General features: G+C 43.5%; 3 protein-coding genes across 7 annotated transcripts; 1 reads left to right on the top strand and 2 right to left on the bottom strand.

Moving 5' to 3' along the window:
• Positions 1-3,466: 3,466 nt before the first annotated feature.
• On the bottom strand, positions 3,467-5,994 carry LOC128875358 (general odorant-binding protein 56d-like). Of its 2 annotated transcripts, none has more exons than XM_054120876.1 (6): positions 5,782-5,994; positions 4,556-4,686; positions 4,419-4,476; positions 4,118-4,312; positions 3,867-3,931; positions 3,467-3,791 (listed from the first exon to the last, which is right to left on the bottom strand). In XM_054120876.1, the coding sequence occupies exons 2-6, from the start codon at positions 4,607-4,609 to the stop codon at positions 3,765-3,767; spliced, it is 399 nt and encodes a 132-aa protein (XP_053976851.1). In that variant the 5' UTR covers positions 4,610-4,686; positions 5,782-5,994; the 3' UTR covers positions 3,467-3,764. The 2 variants fall into 2 exon arrangements, with proteins under 2 accessions (XP_053976851.1, XP_053976850.1); XM_054120875.1 differs by having other exon boundaries at positions 3,468-3,791; positions 4,556-4,751.
• Positions 5,995-6,105: 111 nt separating this feature from the next.
• LOC128875352 (double-stranded RNA-specific editase Adar) lies at positions 6,106-25,790 on the top strand. Of its 3 annotated transcripts, none has more exons than XM_054120862.1 (8): positions 6,106-6,499; positions 6,593-6,633; positions 6,722-6,779; positions 6,990-7,820; positions 8,092-8,324; positions 8,409-8,703; positions 8,782-8,972; positions 25,479-25,790. In XM_054120862.1, exons 1-8 carry the CDS (start codon positions 6,445-6,447, stop codon positions 25,776-25,778), a joined length of 2,004 nt encoding a protein of 667 aa, XP_053976837.1. In that variant the 5' UTR covers positions 6,106-6,444; the 3' UTR covers positions 25,779-25,790. The 3 variants fall into 3 exon arrangements, with proteins under 3 accessions (XP_053976837.1, XP_053976836.1, XP_053976838.1); XM_054120861.1 differs by having other exon boundaries at positions 6,108-6,499; positions 7,939-8,324; XM_054120863.1 differs by lacking the exon at positions 25,479-25,790 and adding an exon at positions 9,064-13,830 and having other exon boundaries at positions 6,115-6,499; positions 7,939-8,324.
• LOC128875351 (major facilitator superfamily domain-containing protein 6) lies at positions 13,983-21,689 on the bottom strand. 2 transcript variants are annotated; one of them, XM_054120858.1, is made up of 11 exons: positions 20,989-21,689; positions 20,125-20,695; positions 19,667-20,053; positions 19,447-19,568; positions 19,134-19,359; positions 18,876-19,010; positions 18,526-18,795; positions 18,133-18,391; positions 17,754-18,047; positions 17,280-17,392; positions 13,983-17,000 (listed from the first exon to the last, which is right to left on the bottom strand). In XM_054120858.1, exons 1-11 carry the CDS (start codon positions 21,384-21,386, stop codon positions 16,881-16,883), a joined length of 2,895 nt encoding a protein of 964 aa, XP_053976833.1. In that variant the 5' UTR covers positions 21,387-21,689; the 3' UTR covers positions 13,983-16,880. The 2 variants fall into 2 exon arrangements, with proteins under 2 accessions (XP_053976833.1, XP_053976834.1); XM_054120859.1 differs by having other exon boundaries at positions 17,327-17,392.
• Positions 25,791-25,926: the final 136 nt, after the last annotated feature.

Raw genomic sequence — 25,926 nt, 5'->3', positions numbered from 1 at the left:
TGAAATTCGGAGCACTGCAGCGTCGACGTCGGGGCCATGTTGGATTCGCTACTTTGAATTAATTCTCTGCAAACTCTCTCCGCCGCCGCCGCCGCCGCCGACGACGACGACGACGACGAGGGGATGCCATGCGATAGATTTTTGTTGAAACTAACATACATATATGGATTGGTCCGGAATCTGTGAATCACTTTATATACATATGCATATACTTAAGTGGTACGAAATTGATCACCTTCTTGCGGAGCACACGTGTATATTATTATTTTTCTGCTCTATACGCACATACCTGTACATACTACACCGAACGATGTCCGATACTAGCATATTCGAACATCAGACTGTTACGAGTCTCGAGCACTTGACTCTCGTTGCGGTAACCAGGTCACGAGATTGACCCTATATTTTCTTACGAATCGCTCGACTCTTCCATTTCATTCCTCGCAAAAGGACGTATTGCCAGCAAATACAAGATTCATTTTTTTTAAGATGCAACTTTTCGAGACACGATAGCTAGTCGATCGTACAGTGTAAATATTCGTATGTAGGCATGTACGACTGTACCTATCTGTCGAGAAACAGCGGCATTCGAAACAAACCGAGGAAATGCTTCGATCGCGCGGAGATTAAAGTCACGCGAATCAACGTTTTCCCCGCGTATTTATCATTTACCGTTTTCGATTCGAACATCGGGGTGAATACAGAATACAGAATATTACGTTACCAAGTGAAACGAACCGAGGCGTTTGTACCGGACGGAAACCAGATCAAATTTCGATGATAATAAAACTCGATGAAATTGCAAATATTTTCATTTGTTTGAACAAGTCTCGAAAAGTAAGCGGCAAAAGAATAGAACTTGGATTCGATTCGATTCGATTCGATTCGAGTGTATGTACGATATTTAGACGTGATTCGAAAAAACAAGTTTTCCGAAACAATTGACCGCAAACTTGGTCGTATCTTTGCAAGCGATATTTTCATTGGTGCAAACAGCGTTTATAAAAGAATAATCTTGGAAAGATATAGTATATGTGATAATTATTTAAGAATTTCTTAAAGATTAGGTACTCGAGGACTACTTTTTCTTCGCAATTCGTCGATCGTTAAGGTCAGCGACACGACGAGGTGTAAGACTCTAGTTGATAAAGTTTAAATTAAACGTCGTAGCCTAAGAAAAATTGTTAAGCAGTTAATTAACGGTACGATAAAAGATCGGTTGCGTCCAGCGAAATTGAGAAACTTTTCGTACAATGGGGAGAATTTCATTTTTCTCGGCGATCTTCGGCGTAGTCTTCCTTTGAATCGTCTCTTCGAAGACCCGTCCAAGATTTTCGACGCGTAAATAATCTACGTCTGCGCGTGATTTGTCGCAAACTTGTCCGAAAAACCCATCGTTCCCTCCTATAACAATTCGACAAGTTGGCTTGCGTACTCGGCAGCCCAACGCAAACACTGAAAGCGTGGAAGGGTTGACTAGATTGCACCATACAAAATTCTCCAGAGATTCGATCGGAAAAAACGGAAAGAGGGCACACGAGACTATTCCAAGAGTGACGTCGCCGTCGCCGTCGCCGTCGCGTCGGTGGAAGCATAAGCATACGGAAACGAAAACGAAAACGAAAACGAAAAGAAACGAAATAGGATCGGTCGGATCGCACGGTCGTAGTCGATACGATTGCGAACGTACGCGGTTCAAGATACGCGCGGATCGATCAAATGTTGGCCAATCAGCTGTGAGCACGGTATACGAATTTGTCGCGGAGATAAAAAGCGCGAACGCATTGTTGGAAAAGCGCCATGTAACGCCACCATCCTTGCTTTCCGCGATTCTCCACGAAAAAGATACTCGCTGACCGATGATGTATCTGCATATCTCTAGCCGCCTGCTCAACCACCCCTTTTTTCCCTATTTACGTTTTCCAAGGTATTTTTCGATTGTACGTGAACTAACTTTTCGACAGATTTCATTTTCTTGACCGTCTGTAGGATAAGTAGTGCTACCGGGTTGACGTATAATATAGTATATTGTAGTATAGTATAGTATAGTATAGTATAGACATTAAAAATTGACAGTCCTGAAACTAAGAATGAAACAATTAAAAAATCAAAGATCCAATGCCATCTTTCTCTTTTTCTCGAGTATCGCGAACAATGATAGTGTATTTCTTTAGCCTTTTTGTTAAACTACTGAAATCGTTCAATGCGTAATAAGGCGAGACTTTCGAGCTCGGTAACTTTACCGACTTCGGAGGCTAACTCGAGTATGATTCTCAGAGTCACCGTTCTCAAACGTAGAGTGCGCAACAAAACCTACCGCACCCACCATTTCTCGCCAAGTCGATATTTCAGTTTTTGCGATATAACTTGAATAAATGTTGGCTCTATATCGTAGCTCGTCCGCAGTGTTACGTCTACAATAGATCACCAGCGTTCGCCGGATTGTTGTATAGAGTATCGGAATGCTATCATATTATTTTCCAATTCGATGACATGATCGACTCAATTCGACTCGACTCGACGCCGACGCCGACGCCGACGCCGACGCCGACGCCGACGCCGAACGTTCTCGCCCCCTAATCTGTCTCTGATTTGCGAGTTTACGACCAGAGAGAACGACGGATGTCTTTGAGAATATTCGAACGTTGAGGTAACAGGATAACTAGGCAGTTACCATGAGGCGAGGAATGACCAATCGAGGAGGGTTGCATCGCTCCTTTTCGCGCTGCCCGTCTATCGAGCTGGAAAATTCGGTGAGGTCGGATTAATCCGGGAGCCAGGGATTACCGGCTAGATCCGCCGTTTAGATTACAGGGTTAAACTCGCGCGTAACTGTTCTCTTCGTACCCGCCGCGCGTCGTCCTTTTAATGATAGTCTTTTACAAAGCGAACATACGAACATACAAATATATGATATTATGTATTAAACGCGATACCTGACCCTGTACACGCGGTATTTTCTCGTTCCACGGTCTACCATCTTATCGTTCTCATTGTCAATTGCGATGGACTGCGAGAAAAGCTGAAAGCTGAAATACGTGGAAAACAAGAAGATGTACCGACTGGGACATCGTTATCATCCGTTCTTCTTCCAGCCTGTTATCTTTTTCTTACTTACAATTACTTCTCTCTTTGGTTCTTTCCGTACTTTTGTCGCTCGTGCCTCGTCACTTTTTTCTTCGCTGTGGACTACTCACCCCTTCCTCTTTCTTCTAGCCGTGTTGTTCCTGTTCGCCTACCTCACAGTTATTTTCACCTTCTCTGACCCTCGCGTCCCTCCATCCCTCCATCCCTCCAACCCTCCAACCCTCCATCGCTGTGCTCCCTTTTCTGGCCGTGCGCGCGGAAAGCTTAGAGATTGTTTTAATACCCCGATGGGCAGAACTGTGACCCAGTTTCACGACACCGACGGTGAATACATGTACACATAGACGCGACCTAAGCCACGTTTTCACAAGTCAGCCAAAGGCACGTCCGCGACACGAGACGTGCTACCGTGCTACGTAGCTTGGACGAATCGTGTTGCGTTCGATAATAAAATTAAAGATGCTGGGAAACGATCAACGCGCCAGCTTCCTCCTCAACTCTCGATTTCCTAATCAGTCGCATCTTTTCATCTTCCAAACCAATACCGATTTCTCAAACTTCTGTTCCTTTATTTTTCATAACGTAATTGTTACACGACGCGACGGTGATATACGTAACATTTGTATATTTCCTTTAGAACTTGAACGGGTTGTACGCATAAGAAATCTCTCTAGACTCTAGAGAAAAGGCACGCTATGCAAAATCTGTAAACCAGAAATGGAAAATTCCTCGATAGAAGGACAATTTATTATGGCGTTTATTTCGTATCGAACGCTTACCTCTGGATGATATTTAACGTAACATTTGACGATTTGGAAGGCTTTGTCGCAATGATCGGTCCCAGCTGAAAGCAAAGAGGTATCCTTGTTGAAAGGTAAATCCGAAAGTGTATAGCTCGACAAGCAAAAAAAGATCTCCGAAGAAAAGGAAGAGAAAGAGAAAGAGGAAGAGGAAGAGGAACAGAAACAGAAACCGGTACCGGTACCGCTCTTATCGTTAGCGAGTTATTATGTATATCGTATGGACTCACGGATAGATTTGCATTCGTTGAACAACTTTTTAGAAGAGTGTTGCAAACTTCGGGGAAGATGCCGTAACGCTCTTTGCACGTCAATCTCCGCGTTACCGTCCAAAATACCGTTTCTCGCCATAAAGCACTTCAAGTAGCACTTCAATCTTGGGTCATTCTGCTCAAAGTCACCAGACTTCATCCTTCTTAACGCGACTAAAAGTATTTAACAGAGAAAAAGAGTATATCGTTTCCGTTGATCCTTGTAACGTAATCGTTACGGTGGCTGATTGCCTGATATATGTATAGTGTGATAGAGTACCCCATGAAACTCTCGTCTCCTTCCGGCAATCCCTTCTGATGTCGGTTACGACCGGCTCCTGACCGGAACAACAACCTTTGTAATAGTTTCGGACAGACTATCTTATCGCTAGTTAAATTGTTCGTAGAAACGCTTACCAGCAGGATTAAGATGGCCGTTAGGACCCAAAAGAACGAACGATACCCAAACATACTTCTCTAAACCTCGATTCACGACTCGCGAACAAAGTGCTCGCACTCGGTCACGTTTCAAAGGTACTGGTGCGGTGCTGAGATCGGTAGTAAATAGCAATTTAGAAGAAACGAATCGATCGGATCTTTATTGGCCTGATAGCTAATCGTTGTTCGACCGTTTGCGTTCACGTCGAGATTAAACCAATCAAAACAAACAACAAACTCATAGCATTTCGATAAACGATCGCTTACAATTTTTGTGCATAAAGCGGAAGTTACGTTTGTTACGTTCAAGTTTTCATAATTAAACGTAAAAGTTTGATCGAAAGAAAGCAAAAGTAAAAAACGTCGGCGTGGTTTGCGTTCGCATGTTTGCATCGGCGAGTGGTCGGCTGGTCGCGTCGCGTCGCGTCGCGTCGCGTCACGTCACGTCTCGTACATTGTAAGTATATGTACTATGTAGCCGTATCGCCGGCCGGCCGGCGCGGACGGCGTCGTTTGATGTTTCTATAGTTCGATCGGATCGAATCGACACTTTTTCTTGTTAGCTGTTTTAGCTGTTGGTTTAGTTTAGTCCTCGATCGGCTGCTAACCGATGCTGAGGCTTTGCGTGTACTAATGTGCTTTCGAGAACGGTAGAAGCGTAGTCGAGAGAGCAATTCAAGTAGTCCAGTCGCAGTCCTTTCCATGAGAGTAATCAACATTTTTCGAGAAAAAGTCACGCGCAACGAGAAAGCAAATTGGACGAGGAAACAAGTGCAACAGCTTACGTCGAAACAAGCTTTTTCGTGCAACGCTCGTCAAGCGATAATTCTAAAAATACGACCACGTTTACGATACCTACATCGACATGCTATGGTTCGACTCTGTTGTATCCGATGCACGTGGAATACGTGGATGCATGCGCTATACCGGTAGGCCGAGTAAAATGAACGCTAGGAATGTCAGGATAAATCGACATCGCAACAAGATGAAAAACTGCGTGTTGTATCGTTTGATAGCTGATGTTACATCGACGCAAACGTCGGCGATAATTAGAGAAACGTTGGTGAGAGTGGCGAGACGAGTCGAAAATCGGAAGAAACAAACGGGTGAGTAATCGAGGATTATTCGAAAATTAGAAACTTTATAGCTTCTAAAAAGGTGGTCCATGTTCTCATAAAAAATGTGTCTTCACACGTAAGATGTACCTTTCCATTTAATTTCGCGTTAATCGGGAAAAACTATTCTTGATCATTCTTGGGGAAAGTTGGATAAAGTTAGCGGTGTATTGTGTATCGTCTCTGTCTCTTTGTCCGTTGGTCGTATCGACGGACGTCGCACGTCGCACGTCGCATGTCGCACGTCGCACGTCGCATCAAACTTTTCGCGCATCGTTAGCTTGATTTTAGATTCTAGAACTGTAAAAGTGTCCCGACCCGACCCGACCCGAGTCCCGAATCCCGACTTGGTTTTAAATCGACTCTCCACACTCAACATGCTGCACACTTGTCGTGTGCGTAGTATTCTGCGCAATGCACAAGTCGGAAACAAGCGCAAGCCCGCAAGCCAGCTACGTTCATGGATGCAACCTTTGCGTTTGTCACGCTACACCGAATTAACTAAAGGAATAATCGTATCAGTCGCTAACTAGCGTCACGCAACCCACGCGCGATATACACCGTGTAAATTGTTTTCTTGAAAGATTTCGATGGAACGTGCAAAGAATTTGGTTATGTGTTCGATCTTTGAAAAAACAGCAGTGGCGCTGCTTGTATCGCAACGCAAGTACAATTAAAATCAATGTAACAGTTCAGTGTTTCGGCACGGAATTTTCTTCGTTGCACTTTTCAACGCGTTTGCTTGGACGAGAAATGTCGAACGGTATGACCGTGTTAAACAATGATAAGGAGACCACCAACGAGACAAGTATGAAATATACTATTCGCATATCGATTTTCTTATTCAAACATTCAATATATATGTTTTCGTTACACTCTCGTGGTTTCTTTTATTCTTAAGACTGCAACGCGGAGGAAATACAGGAGGGACACTTGACCGGGGTGAGTTTTGGTTATATGTATTCTTGGATCGGGAACATTTTCCTTTCTTTCTATACCTGTTATTCTATACTTGTTATCCTCTTCGCAGATGGAACAAGCGAATCCAAGGACCACGCAGAAGAGACCTGCCGAATCGGATCCCGAAGGTCAGTGTCTGGTTGCACGATTGGATTGTATCCGATGCTATGAAACGATGCTTAGACATTAAGTGTGCACATATTAAAATTGATTTTTTAGTAGAAACAAGCAGAACATTGGTCATCTTAAAAGTCTTCCAAGTCCAAGGTTTTTCAACCTACGGAGAATCTGTAGCGGACCTTCGAAGAAATTGATCTGTGTTTCTTATTTTTTACCAGGTACCATCAGTCCCAAAAAACGTCACAAGAACCCACAGCCCAAGAACGCGGTATGCGCTTTGAACGAATTAAAAACTGGCGCTGTATACAAAGTTGTCGACCAAACTGGTCCGACTCATGCTCCGATATTCACGATAGCTGTGCAAATAGATGGACAAACTTACGAAGGCAAAGGTCGAACCAAAAAGATGGCTAAACATGCCGCAGCTGAACTCGCTCTGAGGAATATTATCCAATTCAGAAATACGCCAGAAGTTCATCAGGCAATCAACACTTGCCAACTTTCGTTGCCTCTCGAACCAGACTTTACCAGTGACGTTACGGAACGTGATAATCACCTTGTTAATGCATTCAAAACGTTAACTCAAGAACCGAAAAGCACAAATAAATTTTTAGAGAAAGGCCCTGTGGCGCTTATTAACGAATTGTACCCTGGTGTTGTATATAAGTGTTTGTCCGACAATGGTGAAAGTTACGCAAAATTCACAATATCGGTGACTATCGACGGAGAAACATTCGAGGGAACCGGTCCGAGTAAAAAATTAGCGAAAGCTGCTGCGAGTAAAGCAGCTTTGGCTAAGCTAAGAAACGTTCACAGTTCTTCCTTTTGCATTCCACTTCCCGTTCGCGTACTACCAAACTTTTCCAATAGCGGACATTGGCAAGACCAGATGCAACTGCCCCAAATGTTAGCCGATAAAATTGGGAAAATGGTGAATCAGAAATTTAGCGAACTTATTCAATCTAAGCCGCAGCACGCTCGACGTAAGGTTCTAGCTGGTATCGTTCAAACCAAAGGTTCAGAAGCCGAACTAATATGCGTAACAACCGGTGAGAGATCATTCTTTTTATACGTCCCTTTATTTCTGCGCTATATATACATTTATCCAGAGATTGTTTTTTTTTTCTTTTTTTGCCCCCTTCTCTTTTTCGTTCTTTTAAACGAAAGGTACGAAATGTGTATCCGGAGAACATTTAAGCGTCAGCGGTGGTGCTCTGAACGATTGTCACGCAGAAGTGGTCGCGCGAAGATGTTTGTGCGAGTACTTGTACAAACAACTGGAACTTTACGCAGAAACTCGAGCCGCTGATTCTATTCTAGAACCCGCTGTAAAAGGATTCAGGCTCAGACAAGGCATTCAATTTCATTTATACATAAATACCGCTCCGTGCGGTGATGCTAGAATTTTTTCGCCTCACGAAGAAAACGAGTCTGTCGACAAGCATCCCAATCGAAGAGCGAGAGGTCAATTGAGAACTAAAATCGAATCCGGAGAAGGGACGATCCCCGTGAAAAGCAGCGAGGGTATCCAAACATGGGACGGTGTTCTTATGGTACGTGGTTCATGTTGTACGCTGAAAGAAATGTATTCCGTTCTATTCAAACTTTAGCGTATGAACGTTTCTTTGAATGTATAGGGCCAAAGACTGCTGACGATGTCGTGTTCGGACAAAATAGCTCGGTGGAACGTACTTGGTGTGCAAGGTGCACTTCTAAGCCACTTCATCGAGCCAATTTACTTCCACAGCATCGTTCTTGGCAGTCTATTGAACCCAAGTCACATGTACAGAGCGGTTTGTGGACGTATCGAAAACACGATTCAAGGTCTACCGCCACCGTACAGACTTAACAAGCCGCTAATGAGTCTCATCACATCCTCGGAAGTTAGACAACCTGGAAAGGCGCCTAACTATAGCGTTAATTGGACAATCGGTACGAGAGAGCTGCTCCGAGACGCGGTTAGTCCAATTGGGCTACCGACTCGATTCTAAATATTTCATCTGTTCTCAGGTCAAACGGAGGCTGAAGTAATCAACTGTACCACGGGAAAAGATGAATTGGGTAAACCGTCCAGAATATCGAAGCAAGGACTCTTCAGAAGATTTTACAATTTGCTAGGTAAACTCGGTACGATAGACGACGCTGATAAGAATCGGTGCCGTCATTATTTGGACGCGAAATCTTCGGTGCAAAATTACTCGGTAAGTCCAGATATATACATTTTCAGATTTACGCACTGCTCGGGATCCTTGGTTCGTCGTTATTGTGTTAACAAATTTTTCTGTGCGATAGCTTGCTAAGCACCAATTGAAGGAGGCTTTCGTAAAGGCGCGCCTTGGCAGTTGGGTTAAAAAACCGATCGAACAAGATATGTTTGAGGTAGATATCTGACTAAATCAGACTACCGATCAAATCTCGACTCAGGATATGGAGATTCGGATGACAGATTATGTAGTTCCTACTGCAAACTAGATCGCTCGATCAGGGTGGCACAGTATGGCAGAATACGGCATCAGTAAAGCATAAATCGTAGGATCTCGTGCGCGTTTTTCTTCGGTTTTCCGTTCTGCGACAGGTTCAGAGTACATAATAGACACGAGCTTCGCAAACGGGCTGTCACGTTCTCGAGCCGTCGAAGGTTTTACGATTCCAACAGTTGCTCAGTTTTAACATAGGGTAACCAAGTGACACGTTTCGATACTTGGAATTTTAATCTTAATCGTTATAGCGTAACGTCAATTTCGACAGTTTTTAGAGACTGATAGTAAACACGAATCGCATCGAAACGACGCGACGGTTTCGTTTCGCAGAAGGAGAGAGGTTGTACGAAGCGATTGGGAAATTTACGTCATCTTATCGTATCCGAGACCCGTTTTTACGAAAGGACGATTCAGCACATATCCGTACGTCAGTCTTCTTGTTATCGGGAAATTTTCTTCTAACGGGTATTTTAACGTGAAACGATGAACGACTTTGGGCTACTTTGAGTCGCTTATACACAACAAGAAACGAAAGGGTCGTAAACTGAAAAACATCTCGAGATTTTACTCGTGCCTGCAGTATTTTTCCTTAGACGTTAGACGTTAAACGTTAGATATATATGTATATATATCAGTGATATATATATGTGTGTCATATATATGTCAGTGATAATACAAGCATCGCGTTACATCCTGGAAGGCTGTGACCGAGTATAGAAAATCATCGACGTGCAGATTTTCATGTGCTTTGTTGAAGAATTCGCCGAAACGGAACAGAAATCGAGACAAGTTTCTTGTTGACTACGGCGAATTTTTTCTTGTCCCCGTTATAATTTCCAACGTAGAGCGTGTTTCGGGAAAAGGGTTTAAAACTTTTTGGTAGAGTTAATTCGTTCCGCGGTATATAGTTCGTAATCGTACGAACAATGCGCCGACCACGATAGATTTGTCGTTGCTTGTATCTCGATACAAGTGTTTGTTTTGAAATGTGTATGTTTATCAAGTTAACGTTTAGTGAGTACCATATCGCTTGCTTCGGTTTACTGTACAAACTCTGAACGTTTTGTAACCTTCTTTTTGAAACGCCTTGTATACCTATTCGAGTTGTTTCTTACGGGGCTAGAGAAATTTTCTTGTTAGTTTTAATTTTCTTTTTTTACGTGTATATATATATAGTAATTACATATAGTAATTGTTGACAAAGAAATGGTCGACAGTTGAGTGTTATCGCCATTGGGTTTTCATAGAGAGTAATCGAGAAAGAGAGAGATGCGTGAGTAACGAATGTTGGCAGTAGATATACGAATGGATTATACGAGTCAATAAGTAAACGTTTAAGTACATTACGATAAATAGTTTAGAGAATCCTAAGATGATTGCCTCACTGTGCCAGTATTATATACATATACATATACATATGTTACTAATGCAATTCTGCCGTAGTGACACACTGCCCGGTGTCGGTCCAGTTTTGCGTGAGAAACTTGACCGCTATGCACGAAATGAATTTCGTTCGAAAAGTATTATACACGCATTTAGCGGAAGCGATCGCTTTTGCACGTGATGCGTAAGTCGAAAAATGTGATTACGTTGAGTTAATACATACACCGGGCGTTATTTACTTACGTTTATTTGTTTTACGCGATGGTCCAAAGAGTACGAAAATATTTGTGCCAATGGAAGTAATGCCAATGATTTAACCTTCGGATCTATCGATAGCCGTTTGCGCGGTAGATACAGGGTCTAGTCAGACCCATAATAAAATTTCATTGAAATTTCAAATACGTTGTTAGCTCGAGCATTGTATCGTCCTGTATACTGAAAATGAGAAGGGTTAAGAAAGCGCGGGAGCAGAGAATGATGGAAAAAAGAAACGACTGGTGTGCACGAATGGACCCGGTATTTGCCAAGCGAAGGTCAACCGACCGCGACGGTTCGCTTATTTTTTCCGAGCCTACGATGAAAGTTTGCTTTAATTTATCCTCAAATGTCATTACCAATCGATTTTTGTTCTCGAGCTTTGGTAACGAACAAACGAGTCTTTTAACGATGACATTTATGCCATGATCGCCTTTTTATCGCTTGCTTTTTGCCTTTCACATATATTACACATATTAATTCTATCTCTGCAAACACACCAAAGTTACGTACATTGTATTTACCAACTTTCCAATGATAACGAACGTTTGAGAAATAACTTGACGATAAGTAATAATAGTAGTAATAATAATAATAATAATAATAATAATAATAATAACAACAACAACAACAACTTGACAATTATTTTTCACGTTACGGTAATATTTTGCCGCCGTGCCTGGAACTAGGCGCGCATTTGAATGATTAATACATATATGTAGATATACATATACGGTAAGCAAACGAGAGAAACAGATCGTCAGTAGTGTACGCGTTAGGACAAGTAACAGACTTGAATACGCGTGCTTTGATTTCTTTTTTCACACCGTTCAATCAATCTAGCGAATTCGGAACGAAATCAGTATTTTAGTTTTTTAGAATATAACGTTCTCATTAAGTAGAAAGCAAAGGAACGAGAGATACTGGTGTTTTTTTTTTTTTTTTTAAATTCTTCCTTAAATCTTGTCGTAATTTTGAACATGTTCACTGTGGTGGTATTTTTCGCCAACTATTATATTCGATACACAGATCTATGAGATTTACGGAAATGTAAACTTTTCACTTTACATTTGAAAATTTCGATATAGATGATAGAAAAATGATCGAGATATCTTGTTAACATACGACAAAGGTTGAACCAAGTAATTGAAGAACGATATACGATACAATGCCGTGCCGCAGTGAACGTGTTAACAATCATGTCGCGTACACATTTTCTATATATATTCATACGTATATAATATATCATATGATACACACCGATTGGTACCGATAGTAAAACCACTTAATGGTCAGTGATCAAAACTTGGAGTGAGTATACTTAAGGTACGACGTTTAGTTGTAGTCAAAGCGATTAATTAAGGTACAACGTTATTTCTAGTCCAAACGATTAATTAAGGTACGAAGTTAGTTGTCGATTTCGACGTAACATCACTTTCGATTTTTCCTCCGATTTTACACGGAGAAACATAATACTAGAACATTGAGTATAATTACGAACTTCGTAGTCAGCTAGTATTTAAGCTTGACTAGTGCCTCTAGCTGTAACTATGTCCAAAAGAATAAGTAAAATCGATGAACAAAAGTATAACGGATAATAAACATTTATTTACCAAATGCCGATCTTTGTCTTGAAATCGTTCTTATCGAATTTTAACACCTTTTACCTGCCAACGCATTCGAGTAGATGTAGATGTACGCTGCAACGCGGTTGTTTGTCTAATTATATGTACGTGTAATTTTTAAACGAAAAATAAATCGGGTACTTTCTATATTAAAATAATCTAGGGTTAATTTGCGTACACTATACATACATGTTTCAAAATCCTATTGTGTTTATTTCTTTTTATGGAGTATTGCATAAACTAGTTATAAACTTAACGGAATTATTAAAGTGTGTGTGTGTGTGTGTGTGTGTGTGTGTGTGTGTGTGTGTGTGTGAAGGGGAACGAGGTAAAAGTAAAGAAAATTACTATAAAATTACATTTTCTCAATGAAATTGTCCAGAAAAAGTAATTCGCATGCCGATCGATGAATAACAATATCGATAGCAACTTGCATGTGTTGAGTTAGTATGCGAAAGGAAAAGAATTATAGGAAGCGATAGGAAGAAAAATGCTTTTTTTTTAACTGTATATTAATGAAGTATACCGTTACTGTATATTATCTTCCCTCTGATAATTATCTATTGATAGCATTGTACCTATAGTACAGCTATATCGTTATCGCGCTTCGCACATGAATCCTTCGACACACCTATCCACGAATACACTGAAATTTGTTCGTCGATACGTAGCTTGGACGACTGAATTCTGTTCAAAACTACGTTTACTTCAGTCTTGTAAAATCGTACTAAAAACGCAGCTCGCGCGCTCGCGTGTGTGTGTATGTGTATTTATGCGTAAAATGAAACCATTGTCATGGATCGTAGAGCACCATGACAAGGATTTTGCGTGTTCATCGCCGGAAAGATTTATCGTTTATTCAACTCTGTAGCTATCCGATCTCGCATTGACTCTTTATCAAGAATCGTTATCGGTCGTTTTACCGACGCGACGATCCCACCAAGCGACACGAAGCGACCACGTGCAAAGCACGTTCTTCTTCGAGTGTAACATCGATTTCTTGATTTTTTTGTTATTAAACTTAATTTCTATATGATATGTATCGAGTTTGCTGAATGTCTGTGGTCGTGCGTTTTTCACACGTGTCCTCTTCGATTATCGAGTATATCAGGAAACGCGTAGATCTGGGTGAAAGGTATACCGTTTGGAAAGAATGTCATCCGAACTAATGAAACTTTAAGTAAAATTAAATTCCACGGTATGGTCTTTTCTCGTTCTGGTCGGTTCTCGATCAGTTCCGGCCGAACTGCTGATTATTTCGCAGCTGCTACGTTACGAATGTTACAATTCAATGGCGACGTTCGATTCTACCATGTTTGGAATAGCTTTTTAAACGATCTGTAAATAATAGTTTTCCGGTTGGTATACGTGTTAGGGAAGACTTTGAGTGTTGTCTCTTAATTGGTTCAAGTTCTCTTGATCGAACGACGAATTGCGAACCACGTGGAAAAATGTAAAAAAGCAAGTATCACTGATAATTTCATTGCATTTATTTCGAGCACGCCTTTCACCAGGTGAGACGCGTAATCAATCTAATAGCAGGAGAATAGCGAAACTGTAGAGAACTTGGGAAATTAAAAAATTTTCCAAGGAATAAATAACTAATTTCAAGCGTTCGATGTGCCTTTTCGGTAGTCTATAACCATCTATCGCGATACAACGATAAATAATCGATCGATAAGTATTTCTGGTATTACTTGTTTATCTGTATTTTCATCGGAATGTGTTCCAAACGATGCCTGAACCGCGTAGATGGACACTGGACTAGAAAACGCTAAGTACAACTCTTCGATTGACTCTAGTCAATTTCGGTGGAAGGTGTCCTCGAAAAGTAATACCTCCCGTAGGGGTGGGTTTCGCGCGGAATGCTCTCTCTTTCTCTCTGTGTGTATCTCGACGCGTACAGACTTGCAGTTAATATTGCAATCGGTACTGTTTGAACGGTAACGGTAACGGTAACGGTAACGGTAACGATAACGATAACGCTAGACTAGGCTTAACTTTAACTGCGACAATGTATGTAAGTAGAACGTTACATCTAGCTTGTGCCACGGAAAACAAAAGTTAACTTGGTTTTATCCTGCTTTGCGACGCGAGACGACGAAAAGAACCAAGTTGTCCGCATGCTCGTCTGTGATAATTGATCGAATTTTTACGATTTACGATCACTCTACCGAGTATATGTATATATACATATATGTATATTCGCGAATCGTCCAGACATTTGGATCTTTTCGATTAATTGGACAGATACTCGTTAAATGTCGTAAGAATGCAAACACGTAAACCATCGGACAACGTTTCTCTCCAACATCTCTAACGTTTCTCTTCTCAAATATTTAACATCGAAAATGCTTATCTCGATTTCCGTCTTCATTACCGACCCGCTTAATCAATTTCTATTATATAACAGTATCGTACAGCTATCACGAGAAAATGTGTCTGCTTATACGGTAAACAATACGATACAATTTACTTGGAGATAAACTCTCTACCTGATAACGGTACAAATGAAGCGTTTTACAGATACAGCACGGATCGTCCAGCCTAAAAATAGAAAACAACAACGAACGAGAAACACGGGTTTGTAATATTCACGCGATAGAGGAAAGGATGGGGAGGATGCCGTGGTTGAGGCTAGAGAGGGGACATTATTTACAATGGCTGTTGACGATTCTCGTGTTTTTCATTATTTATCCAATTCCGGAAGTTGGCAGATGCAGTCCGAGCCGAAAATCGCGATGGAACCAGAAGCAGCAAAGCATGCGATTACGCGTAAATACGTAGACGCGCGATAGTAAATCTAGACGGTCTGATTTGCGGGCGCGATGTTTGAGTTTCACCGTTTCTCGAATTCGAACAACAACAAAAAAGCGAGAAACAGTTTCGTTGGGTATCTCGAATACGTGAAAATTTCGAGCAATCTAGCGAGATAGACAACTCGAGAAAGAGTTTGCTAGAGCGTCTCGTCGATTCGTATTCGCTGACGGATGAGAAGAAGAAACGCGCTCGGATGCTATCGTGGAATGCAAGTTCGTAGGATAAATATTCTCGTTGAAGCGAACCCGTGGCTCGTGTTAATTAGAAACATGTATACGTATCGTGTATCGTGTATAGATTTATCACGAAAGACACTGTTATTCGACTGTACAATAACATTTTTAATTGTGCGGAGTAGTCTACGTAACACGCGATCTCTTCTCTTCTCTTCTCGTCCTTTCGTGTGTAGCTGGGTTCTAGTTTTTGTCGAACTCGTCGTACTTATCTTTGTTCACCGAGTACCTGCCCGACGAGAAAAAGAATCGACAAACCGGGATATACAATCGACGGATTCTTTCCTATAACCTCGGATGGATTCGAAACGTACAATTTTCGATAACGCGCGGCTTGTAATTAGATGCTAATGCTGACTCATTGTCAGCCACGAATAGATCGCGTTCGATGTAGTTGAAATTTCACGGTCTAATTAAGACTATCCGAATGCTTTGCGATCTCGCGCGAAGCATCGTTGGCGATAGAAGTGACCACGTACCACGAGACCAACACCGTTACATTCTAACAAAATACATCCATATCGGGTAACGTTTGTTCGTTTTGCGCGCGTATTTTCATCGAATGGAATTATTGAAAGTTGAGACCGATTCGGGAGGCTTAGGAGCATCGTTTCTAACGATCGCGATCATCGTAAATCTCGTTTCGTTCAAACTCCTCGGTAGCCTGATAAGCGCGATCGATTCCCTTGAAAATTGTAAATGAGATAGCGATTCGAGCGTTCGGTGTCTCGAGTCTCGAGGAACAGATATCGTGAAATTCGAGATCCACCGCTGCTTCGTTCATCAGTCTTATCGTCGCGTCGCGTCGCGTCGCGTCGCGTCGCGTCGCGTCGATCGATTAACCGAATCATTAAATCGCGCAAATGATTTATTCAATTTTCCAAACGTTCTTGTCTCCCACAGTGTTCGATATCCGAGTTTGAACATTTAAAACAAAAGCTCGGTATCCTAACGCAACAACGAATAATAAAATGAAAATATGGTTAGGCGGCTGTTGGTATCCACTCTTCTATCGCGATTATACCCTTTGGATTCCTCGAGAAATCGGTCACGTTATAGATACACTTTTTCTTTAGAATGACATTAGTTGACGGCGACGATTTAACATACATATGTACAGTGAACGGGACGCAGCTCGACAGGGCACCGAAGAGCTTCTCGGCGAGTTTAACGTTTCCGCGAAAAGCATTGGTCACTGCATGGATAGCTCTCGAAACATGGTCCTCCTGATGGTTATTGGTTCTTTGGAGAACGAACCGAATCCGGTGGTGTCAGTGTCGAACAGCATTACGGGGATCGATCGATCGGGAGTGTTACCACTCGTAGTCGTGCTGATGAAAAGGATTGGTGCATGGTTGTTGAGCGTGTAGATGGGTTACTATCGGCGGTGGCTTGACCAGATCGAATTCCCGGCTAACCGCTTCATTGTAAAGCTGCCGAAAATAAGAAACACAGAATCAGAATAACCGTAACAGTTTTTTTCGTAGGTTGGCGTAAGGACCGTTAATCCTTAGACGATATAGGCGTGAAGCGTGTAATAAACAAAGGAAAAGATTTTCGTTCGGAGAGTATAGCCTTGCGTACAAGTTTGTCTTTTCTTGTTTCTTTCTTTGTTCTTTGTTCTTTGTTCTTTTGTCTTTTTGGTTCCCGATCACTTTTCCAACAAACGTCTTCCTCGTGAAGACGTTCTAATTAGAATGATCTTACTAAACCTGGAAGCTCCTACGGATATACTCGTCCTCGCCTTTGCCAGTCATACCGTAATTGAATCCACCTCCGCCGCCGCCTCCACTGTTCAGAAATGGATTCGTCGGATTCACGGGACCTGAAACGGAAAGGGGTTGCGGTCGATACTTTTGATGAAATATTTGCCGATACCTAAACGATATGTTGCACGTCTTAAATCCGAATCGAATTTTCTTAACGACAAAACTCGTTGCGTTGGTTTTCGCGAAATAGCCAACCGTCGAACGATACGATAGCATCGAGTGGCGGTCGTTGGAGACAGCGCCAATGCAACTGGTAAATACGGGTATCGATGAATGACAGGTCAGATAGTCGCAAGCTCGATTACGCGCTCGACGCGTCAACGATTTACGAGTTTACGTTTATCGTTTGACGAGCAATAACGAAACGTACGAGATAAAGCGAGAGAAAGGAAAGAGGGGATGGTGGATCGTGCTCACCTCCATTTGCACCGGGTACACCGAGGTTGCCGGCCGAGGTTTGATAAGTAGCGCCGTAGCCCGAGTCCTGATTAGCCAGCTCGTGCAGACGCGTCGAGCTCAATGCTCGAGGTATGGCGTTGCTCGGCACCCCGTGCGGCGCCAAGTGCGTGGCCTCGGCTACTTGGCGAGGATCTTCCGTTTGCGGCAAATTCGATACGAAGCCTGTGTCCTTTCTGTAGAAATTGATAAACACGAACCCACCGAGAACCACGATGCAAAACAGACCATAGGCTCGAAAGGTCGCGGTTGTTCCTGAAAAGTGAATCGCGTCGAGGAGAGGCTGTAGACTCTAGGCTGATGGTTAAGGTGAAAAGATCGGTTCGGTATTCTAGCTTACCGTAAGCATCGACAAACATGCCACCGATTACAGCACCGCATCCTCTGCCAAGACCGTGATGGACACCTTGAAGGACACCTTGCGCGCTGGTGCGCAACTGCGGGGGTGTGTTGTGAGCTATGTAGCTGCAACACGCGGCCCAAACAGCGGCGTGAGTTATTCCTTGAATGAATTCGAAAGGCAACACCCACCAGGGCGTTGTCAACCAAGATATGTAGAGAAAACGGAGAACGTTTCCACCTAATCCCATGCACAACACCTGGAACAATTGACGCGATTTCAGCGATTTCAGCGATTTCAGCGATTTAAGCGTCTGGAATCGAAAGAGATCGTTTCGAGGGAAAGAGAATCGTATGCCGATGGAAACGCAACACGGAACGAAGCGCGTTGTACCTTTACGTGACCGAGCTGACGGATCAGCTTGAAGCTGAAAAAATAGGCGAATATCTCGGAGATGTGGTTAATCACGGAAGCAACACCGAACAGAGTAGGCGTGCCGCCGTAATCTTGAAGATGCCAGAACAAGAAAGTGAAGATCAGTCCGATACCGAAGCCCATGAACCAGGCGACGAAAAGGAAGGACGCGCACTTTACGTCTTTGAATTGCTTGAGTACGGTTACCCATTCCGGGATCTCTCGCATCGTTTGAGCAAACATTTTCGTCTGAAACGATAGAAAGGTAGTAAAAAGAATGGTTAAAAAAGGAAGTATATGTTAGCGAATAGACTTGGGAATGGGAATACCTTGCCTTCCGGCGGCTGAGGCTTCGGATTCACCGCGGCTGACGAATCCTGAAGACTGGGGAGGTTCAGCTGTTGAGACAGTTGACTCTGCAATTGTTCTTCTCTCGTCGGTTCCGTCGGAGGCTTGACCACTTCCTAAACAACGAAACGAAACGGTACTCGTCCTTGCTTTTCGATTGCAGCTGCTTTCTCTCAATCATCGAAAATCGAAAATCAAAAATCAAAAATAAAAAATGATAAATCGAATCTTTCGCTCACCGGCTCCGTCGCGATCACGTCGTACTTGAAGTTGATTTGCGTGGCTGTGATCAGCGCAGCGCCCATCAGTACGCTAAAAATCGCGAAACAAATCGTGTAGTTCTTCTCTCTGGCGTCTGGTCCGCAAGGATGTTCCGGGAAGGCGGTGCTGTGATCCAAAGCGATGCCAACGAAAAACATGGCCAATCCCCAGCCCAAACTGCCAAACATTCGCTGATGACCGTACCTAAACTCGAAAGGATAAAAGTAAACTCGAGTTTACGCAAAGTCCTATTCGTCGAGTCCTATTTCTGTGTTCCGTTTGGACTTTTACCTATCCGCGTCTTCGCCCAGCAGAGTGATGACGGCTGAATCCGCCAACGTGATCGCAGGTGCCGAGAAGAACTCGCCGACTATCACCAACAGCAATAGCAAAAAGAAGGTCTTTTGAATGTCCTAAAATTATAAGGATTGTAAGGAAAATTATGGGCCAACGAGTACCGATCGAATCGTTTGCACGAGTTTCGAAAGTTACAGAACCGAACAAGGTTTACCGGCAGCCTGTAGACGATCGAGCTGAACAACGGCTTCACCCATCCCTTGTTTTGTTGTTCGTTGTAGTTGGCAGCGTAAGCCACCGTATGAGGACTCTGGCCAGAGTGAGGCACCCTAGCGTACCGTCGAACCCTGACCGACGATAACGGCCGCGATGCCTCGATATTCTTTTTCTCCTCGTCCTCGTTCTCCTCGTTCTCCTCGCTCGCTTCTTTTGACTCCGAGAACATCAGTTTACGGAGATTATTCGTCGACGAGTCGCGTCTCGTATTATCCGCGTCTCGTTTCACCATGACCTTTATCGGCGGTGGTTTCGTCCGGGGTTTGGTGTGCGCGTACGCTTTCTTTGGCGGCCTCCCGTCGCCGGCGTCGTCCAAAGGTTGGTTCTAAAATAGGAAGACTCGACGACTCGAAATACGAACGAAAACACGGATCTCGAACGTACGAGAAAGCTTACGTTAAGGAAGCGCTTGTACTCGAGGACATCGGCTGGACGATTTCTTCTTTGCAAAGTCTCGAAATCGACGATCTTGGCTTCGGCATTGTTTGCGTTGTCGTCGAACACCAACTGCTTGTACTCGAGTTCCTCTTGTTCGACGCGGCTCCCTTCGGTCGTGAGAGCAGCCTCTCTTCGAAGCCTGTTACTGGCGAGGTTCCGCTTACCTGGTTCGGCGTCGGCGTCGGTGTCGGCGTCGGCGTCGGTGTCGGCGTCGGTGTCGGCGTCGCGGTCACTCGTATTATCCGAAACATTCTTTTCTTCGTCGACGTCCTCGTTTTTCCGTAATCTCTCAAACACAACGTTCGCGGCGACTTCCAAACATTTCTCCTCGTTTCGATTTCTGTACAATTCATCGAGATCGACCGACCTCTTGACAATCCTCTGCTGGGGATTCGATGGCTCCAGATACACGCTATTGTTTCGCATAACCACGCAAGATGTAGCCGGAGGTTGAATAAAGCCCAGAGGAAGGGTGAAGATGATCCAACAGCAAAGGGAAGCTAAAAGGATCAGTTTGCCTTTCTGCCATCTGGAAGAGAAATAGTACATCTCGCTGGATATTTTCCAAATATCCGATTAAATATTTTCGTTACGGAATAGGAGAAAAGTTCGATATTTAAGAGGTTCGATATTTCGCGTCAATTATTAGGTACCCTCGGCACGGTCGTCTAACAAAGAAAAAACAAGAGTATCGAACACCTTCTATCCGAATAGAAAAGATACCTACTGTGCTTTACGTAGCTGAATAAGTATCGAGTAGCGGTACAGCTACGCGACGCGTACATATGGAGAAAAGATTCGATTCTTTTTCGATTCGCTTACCTATCAGCCAACGAACCCCAGAAAGGCGCACTGATGAACTCGATCAGAGGCCTGAGTCCGATCAAAAGTCCGCACTGGGCTGCGTTCATACCCATCTGCTTAAAGTAGACTCCCATCAGAGGAAAGAGGGAGCCGAACGCCGAATAAAAAAAGAAGTAGAAGGTCTTGACCGTGAGTAGTTCCTGGTCCACGGCCCCGAATAAATACTCGATCACGTCGCTTTTGCCACGGATCTTGTTCGTTGCCTCTTTTGGCTGCGGATACAATGTGGGATCGACTTCGCCGCTCGCTTGAGGATCCACCATGGGCCTGACACCTGGCACCTGGGGCAGCGACCTACCGGTGCCCTGTTGCGATCCACCCTCGTAATCGTAATCCTCGTGTCCATAGTTCTGCATGACTCTGGCCGAGGTCTGCTCTCCTTATCCTCTCCTCCCTGTCTTTCCGTTTCTTTTCGGAGAACAAATCCTCCGATGGATCCGTTCGTGAAACGCGACAACGATCTTGCCACCGATTCCTACAATCGGCTCGTTCGCGGAGATGAACTGGTCCACTGGTTCCGCTGGACGGTTCCTCCTCGAACGTACGATTCCTCCGCCGAGTGTCCCGTCTTTTGGGAATCACCAACTACAATCCTTTTAGACGAGCGTCGAATCGATGGCCAACCGTGTGCCACCTTTCGCTCGCGAAATCGATAGTTCTGACAGTGCGCCCGCGCAACTTTGCATCCCCGCGTACACCCCGCCAACCCGACGTCGACGTCGACGTCGACGTCGACGACAACGACAACGACAACGACAACGACAACATTTATTTATTTATCATACAATTTTCAAAGATGTTACGTGAAATATTTATAAAATAATTACATTTGTACTTGTACATTATTTCGATCGCTGACGCTTAGTCGCGATCTTTGTCGCTTTACGAATTTTCTAAAGCTTGGCGTGCATCGTAAGAAAAGGTTTTACTTAAATGCGTATAACAGATGCGTGCAAGCTTGCCGCGTTGATGTTCGACGTGAAAAGATCTCGTCCGGCAGCCGAACGACCTCCGGAGGTGCGTTTAGGGAAACCCTTGGTGTGCCGTCGATGACCGTGCTTCGAATGTCGGGGACCTTGACCTGCATCCTAACTTGCGTCCATTATTTCTCTCGAGAAACGTGTCGCTTACGCGTCTTCCAAGATTTTTTATCAACGATTTAACTGCGATCGACGTACCTCCCGAACGGTTCGGATTTTCCGTTGGACATGATCCGCGTGTCACTCATCTCGCACTCGATCGGTCCTGCATCGCACAACCATGGCGCGTGTGCGTGATTTCAATTCTTCTTCGGTGTCGCGATATAAACGATAAAGTTAGCGATACGAGTCGAAAAGTTTATCGTAATACGTAACGTAGTCGAGGCGAAACATATTTTCACGCCAACTCGAAGGTTCCGTAAGCGACGTAACTTTCAAAGGAAGAATTTTTGGGAAACGAATTCTCGTCCTGTTTGCGTGAGAGGATTAGCGACGGAAGGTGGCAAAAGAAACTGCAACGATAGCGGCGGTCGGTTGCACGATTAATCGTGTCGCATCTAACGATGATTCCGAACACAAGCTTCTATTCTTTAAGAGCGACCAGTGACGCAAATCGTCTCGACCTTATTTCAAACTTCGAGTATGACATTCACGGGGAGAATAGAAGAAGAGACGTCCACCTAGACGCGCAATTCTCACGGTTAAGTTTGTTGAACGCGAGTCAGTCCGTGACTCCGAAACTTGATTATAGGGAAGTTGTCGATACGATTTTTCGACTAGATAACATTCGACTCGACAAATAGTTGCAATTATCGATGAAAAAGTTTAGAGAAAATAACTCGATCGATTCCATAATTTTTATTGGAAATAAATATTGTCTTTATTAGACGGTCACGTTATTAACTATTAGCGTACAAGCGATAACTTGTAGTAATTAGTTTACTTAAATTAATAATATAATAATTATGTACAAATGTAAGTTGTTGCCTCTTAACGCGGCCACGCTCCCTCGCACGCACGCACACGCACACATTCTCTCTCTCTCTCTCTCATTAGTTGGTTGGTCCAATGTCATGCCAAGTGCTTTTTAACTTCGAGATTTCAAGACAGTTTTCGGTACAGGCTCGATTTGGGTGCGAGCCTGAAAAGCCGATGAAGCTGACGTCGAGGATGGAGCCGGTTTTGGCGGTCCTTGGAACATGCAAGTCTTGGCCGTCTTTAAAAGGCGACCGTTGCTCGATGTCCTCCAGTAGACCGTGCGAACAGCTTGCCTACCAGCTACGTAACTTACGGCTCCACCGATCAGCATCTAAAAGCAAAACGGACAAATGGTTATAACTGCGAAAAAGAGCGATTCGTACTCGAATCGAATCTGCGCTATCGTACGAATCAAATCAAACAATTAAAAGCAACAATAGATCCAGGCTTTAACAACTACATAGAAACTCGATTTTTGACCGATAGATTTGGAAAAAAAAAGCATGCAAAGCGTATACGATCTGAAAAGAGGAATATTAGACGTATAACCGTACGAGTTCAAGAAGTGCAAAGATTCAAAATATTCACCTTTGTATATTATGCGTAGCGACTAGATTAAACGTTCGAATAGAACCAAAACAATTGTCCGCTCGAACAGAGTGTTGTCGGCGATGTTGTTGAATGTGGAGAGCTCTGCTTCGCTCGCGATCGTCTGACAATGAGGAGCAAAGCTGAACTGACGAACAGACCTCCATGCGCGAATAATTTATACGATAAGTACCGCGTCACGGGATCTCACGATAACGACACGTTTGCGCGTCATTCACCCTGATCGCCGAATCCTCGAGCAGCATGCGACGGCGATGGTGGGACAAGACATTTTTAATACCGTCCAATCCGAGATTTAGATAAACGAAAAGTGGAGAGCTATCGGGGTTGCGGTTTCTCCTACCTATCCTCGATGCATCGTTATCGAGCGACGCGACGTTGACGACGTTGACGACGTTGACGACGTTGAAGACGTTAACGACGTTACACGATAAAGATAAACAACCAATGACCGTGGCGCAATTCCGTGCGATTACCAAAATACCAATTAGACAAACTTCAACCGGAAGAAACGGACGCTTTGTCAGCTCGAAATGGTATTTAAGCCGGAGTAATTGTGTCTCTCTAAAGGGGTGTCGATCCAAACAACTTACAATTGAATAAATCCTGAAAAAGTCATGTGTTTTCAAACGACGAACCTGCGAGCAAAACTCCTTGTGTCGTTATCTCGTTGCGGAATTTTACCTATACTTTACTCTGGATTTTTTAGTAGGTTTAATTGAATTTAATTTAATTTAATGCAAAATCTGGCGTACATTCGCGCGATGACGTACGCTTACGATTAACGTTCCTATCGCGAGAAAAATCATTTCCCGATAACACGAATAACATTTTCCATCTTCTCGGTGTACTTTGTTTCTGACGACAATCGATACGATTTATTTATCTCGCGCGTTGTATACATACATACGTCATCTTCCTGAATCCCGCATACAATCAATGTAAAACTGCTTTGGTAATCTTCGTCTGGTATCGTGTCTGCGCAAGGGAATCTTCGTCGTCGTCGTTGACCCGAAAATTATTCGAGATAACGCATAGCCAGATGAAAATATTCTTGTATAATCGCTTAATCGTTAGAAAACAATGAGTACATATCGAAGAATTATTTCTAAAATTTAACTAATTTCCAAATACAACGGGTTCTTTTCGTTGTTTCGATATCGAAGAATCCATGCGTTGGCAAACTCTGTCTTATCTTGAAAATTACGGATTATTTGGAATTACCCGAGTGAATCACATGGCCATGGTGTGCAAAAGTTCGGTATCGATTTCTTCGAATTGTTTAATCGATTGCGCGTGTCTTTTTATTTGTTACCTTCTCCGCGAAATCGGACACGGTGCGGAAAAACTGGTAACGCGTTAATTTATCGCGTCAACACACAATCGTAACGGTCCGGTTAACCATTGATACAGCGTATACGTATCGTAGTAGTAGTGTACGTAATAGTATACGTAGTAGGAATCGATGCGCGATGATGCGGCACGAAATAAGATTAAACATTTTAGAGCGAAGGTCACCGTACACGTATCAACTTACGAAACTCGAGTGTTTTAGACCCGAGGTTGCATCAGCATCTCCGAATTGTTTAAGTAACGTGTTTGAAAAGGACCCCCGTCTAACGAACCCGCGCCCGGACCGAACGAGTATCGGGGTCGCGATCGCGCTCGGCTAACAAATTCGAACAAGCTCGTTGAAAAAAGATGGAATAAATTTTGTATGCGTCGTGGACGTAGAAAAGGGATAAAAGAAATGGATTAGACGTACGGCGCGCGGCGTGTACACGATGAATCGTAAATTCTTGTTTCGTAATATGAGATTCGGTGTATCGTATACGTATATGCGTATATAATATGTATAAAAGGTTGCGATGTGTGTGACAGGGTGCGGGCGCGGCGCAACGAGGCGAGGCGAGGCGAGGCAAACCGCGAAGAAAGTTCCATCAGCGAACCAAGACCGATGGAAAATTTGTTCCGAGCACGATCAACGATCAACGATCAACGAGAGTTCATCGGGGGCGTACAGTTGCTCTACGTAATTCGAAATCGTACTTGTTATACGAAAGAATACTTGCGTACCAGCTGCCGCGAATAATGCGCAAAAGCGGACACGCATTCGCGTATCGGAGCGATAGAGAAATCGTATACGATTCACGTGAAACTTCCGTGACAACGCCAAGATGAACTAACAGACGCAGACGACGCGATAGCGATAGAGACGATTACCGATTTCGATAAGACAACTTCAACCTTGTCTCTTCGTTTCTCGGATAACCGACTGCGACGAGCTTATTCGCACAAATCCAGCGGAAAATTTCGATCCGAGTAATGA

The sequence above is a fragment of the Hylaeus volcanicus genome, chromosome 4 (genome assembly GCF_026283585.1).
Source record: "Hylaeus volcanicus isolate JK05 chromosome 4, UHH_iyHylVolc1.0_haploid, whole genome shotgun sequence".
Lineage (NCBI taxonomy): Eukaryota > Metazoa > Arthropoda > Insecta > Hymenoptera > Colletidae > Hylaeus > Hylaeus volcanicus.
The sequence above is the reverse complement of the archived record's forward strand: the minus strand, read 5'-3'. Positions and strand labels throughout refer to the sequence as shown.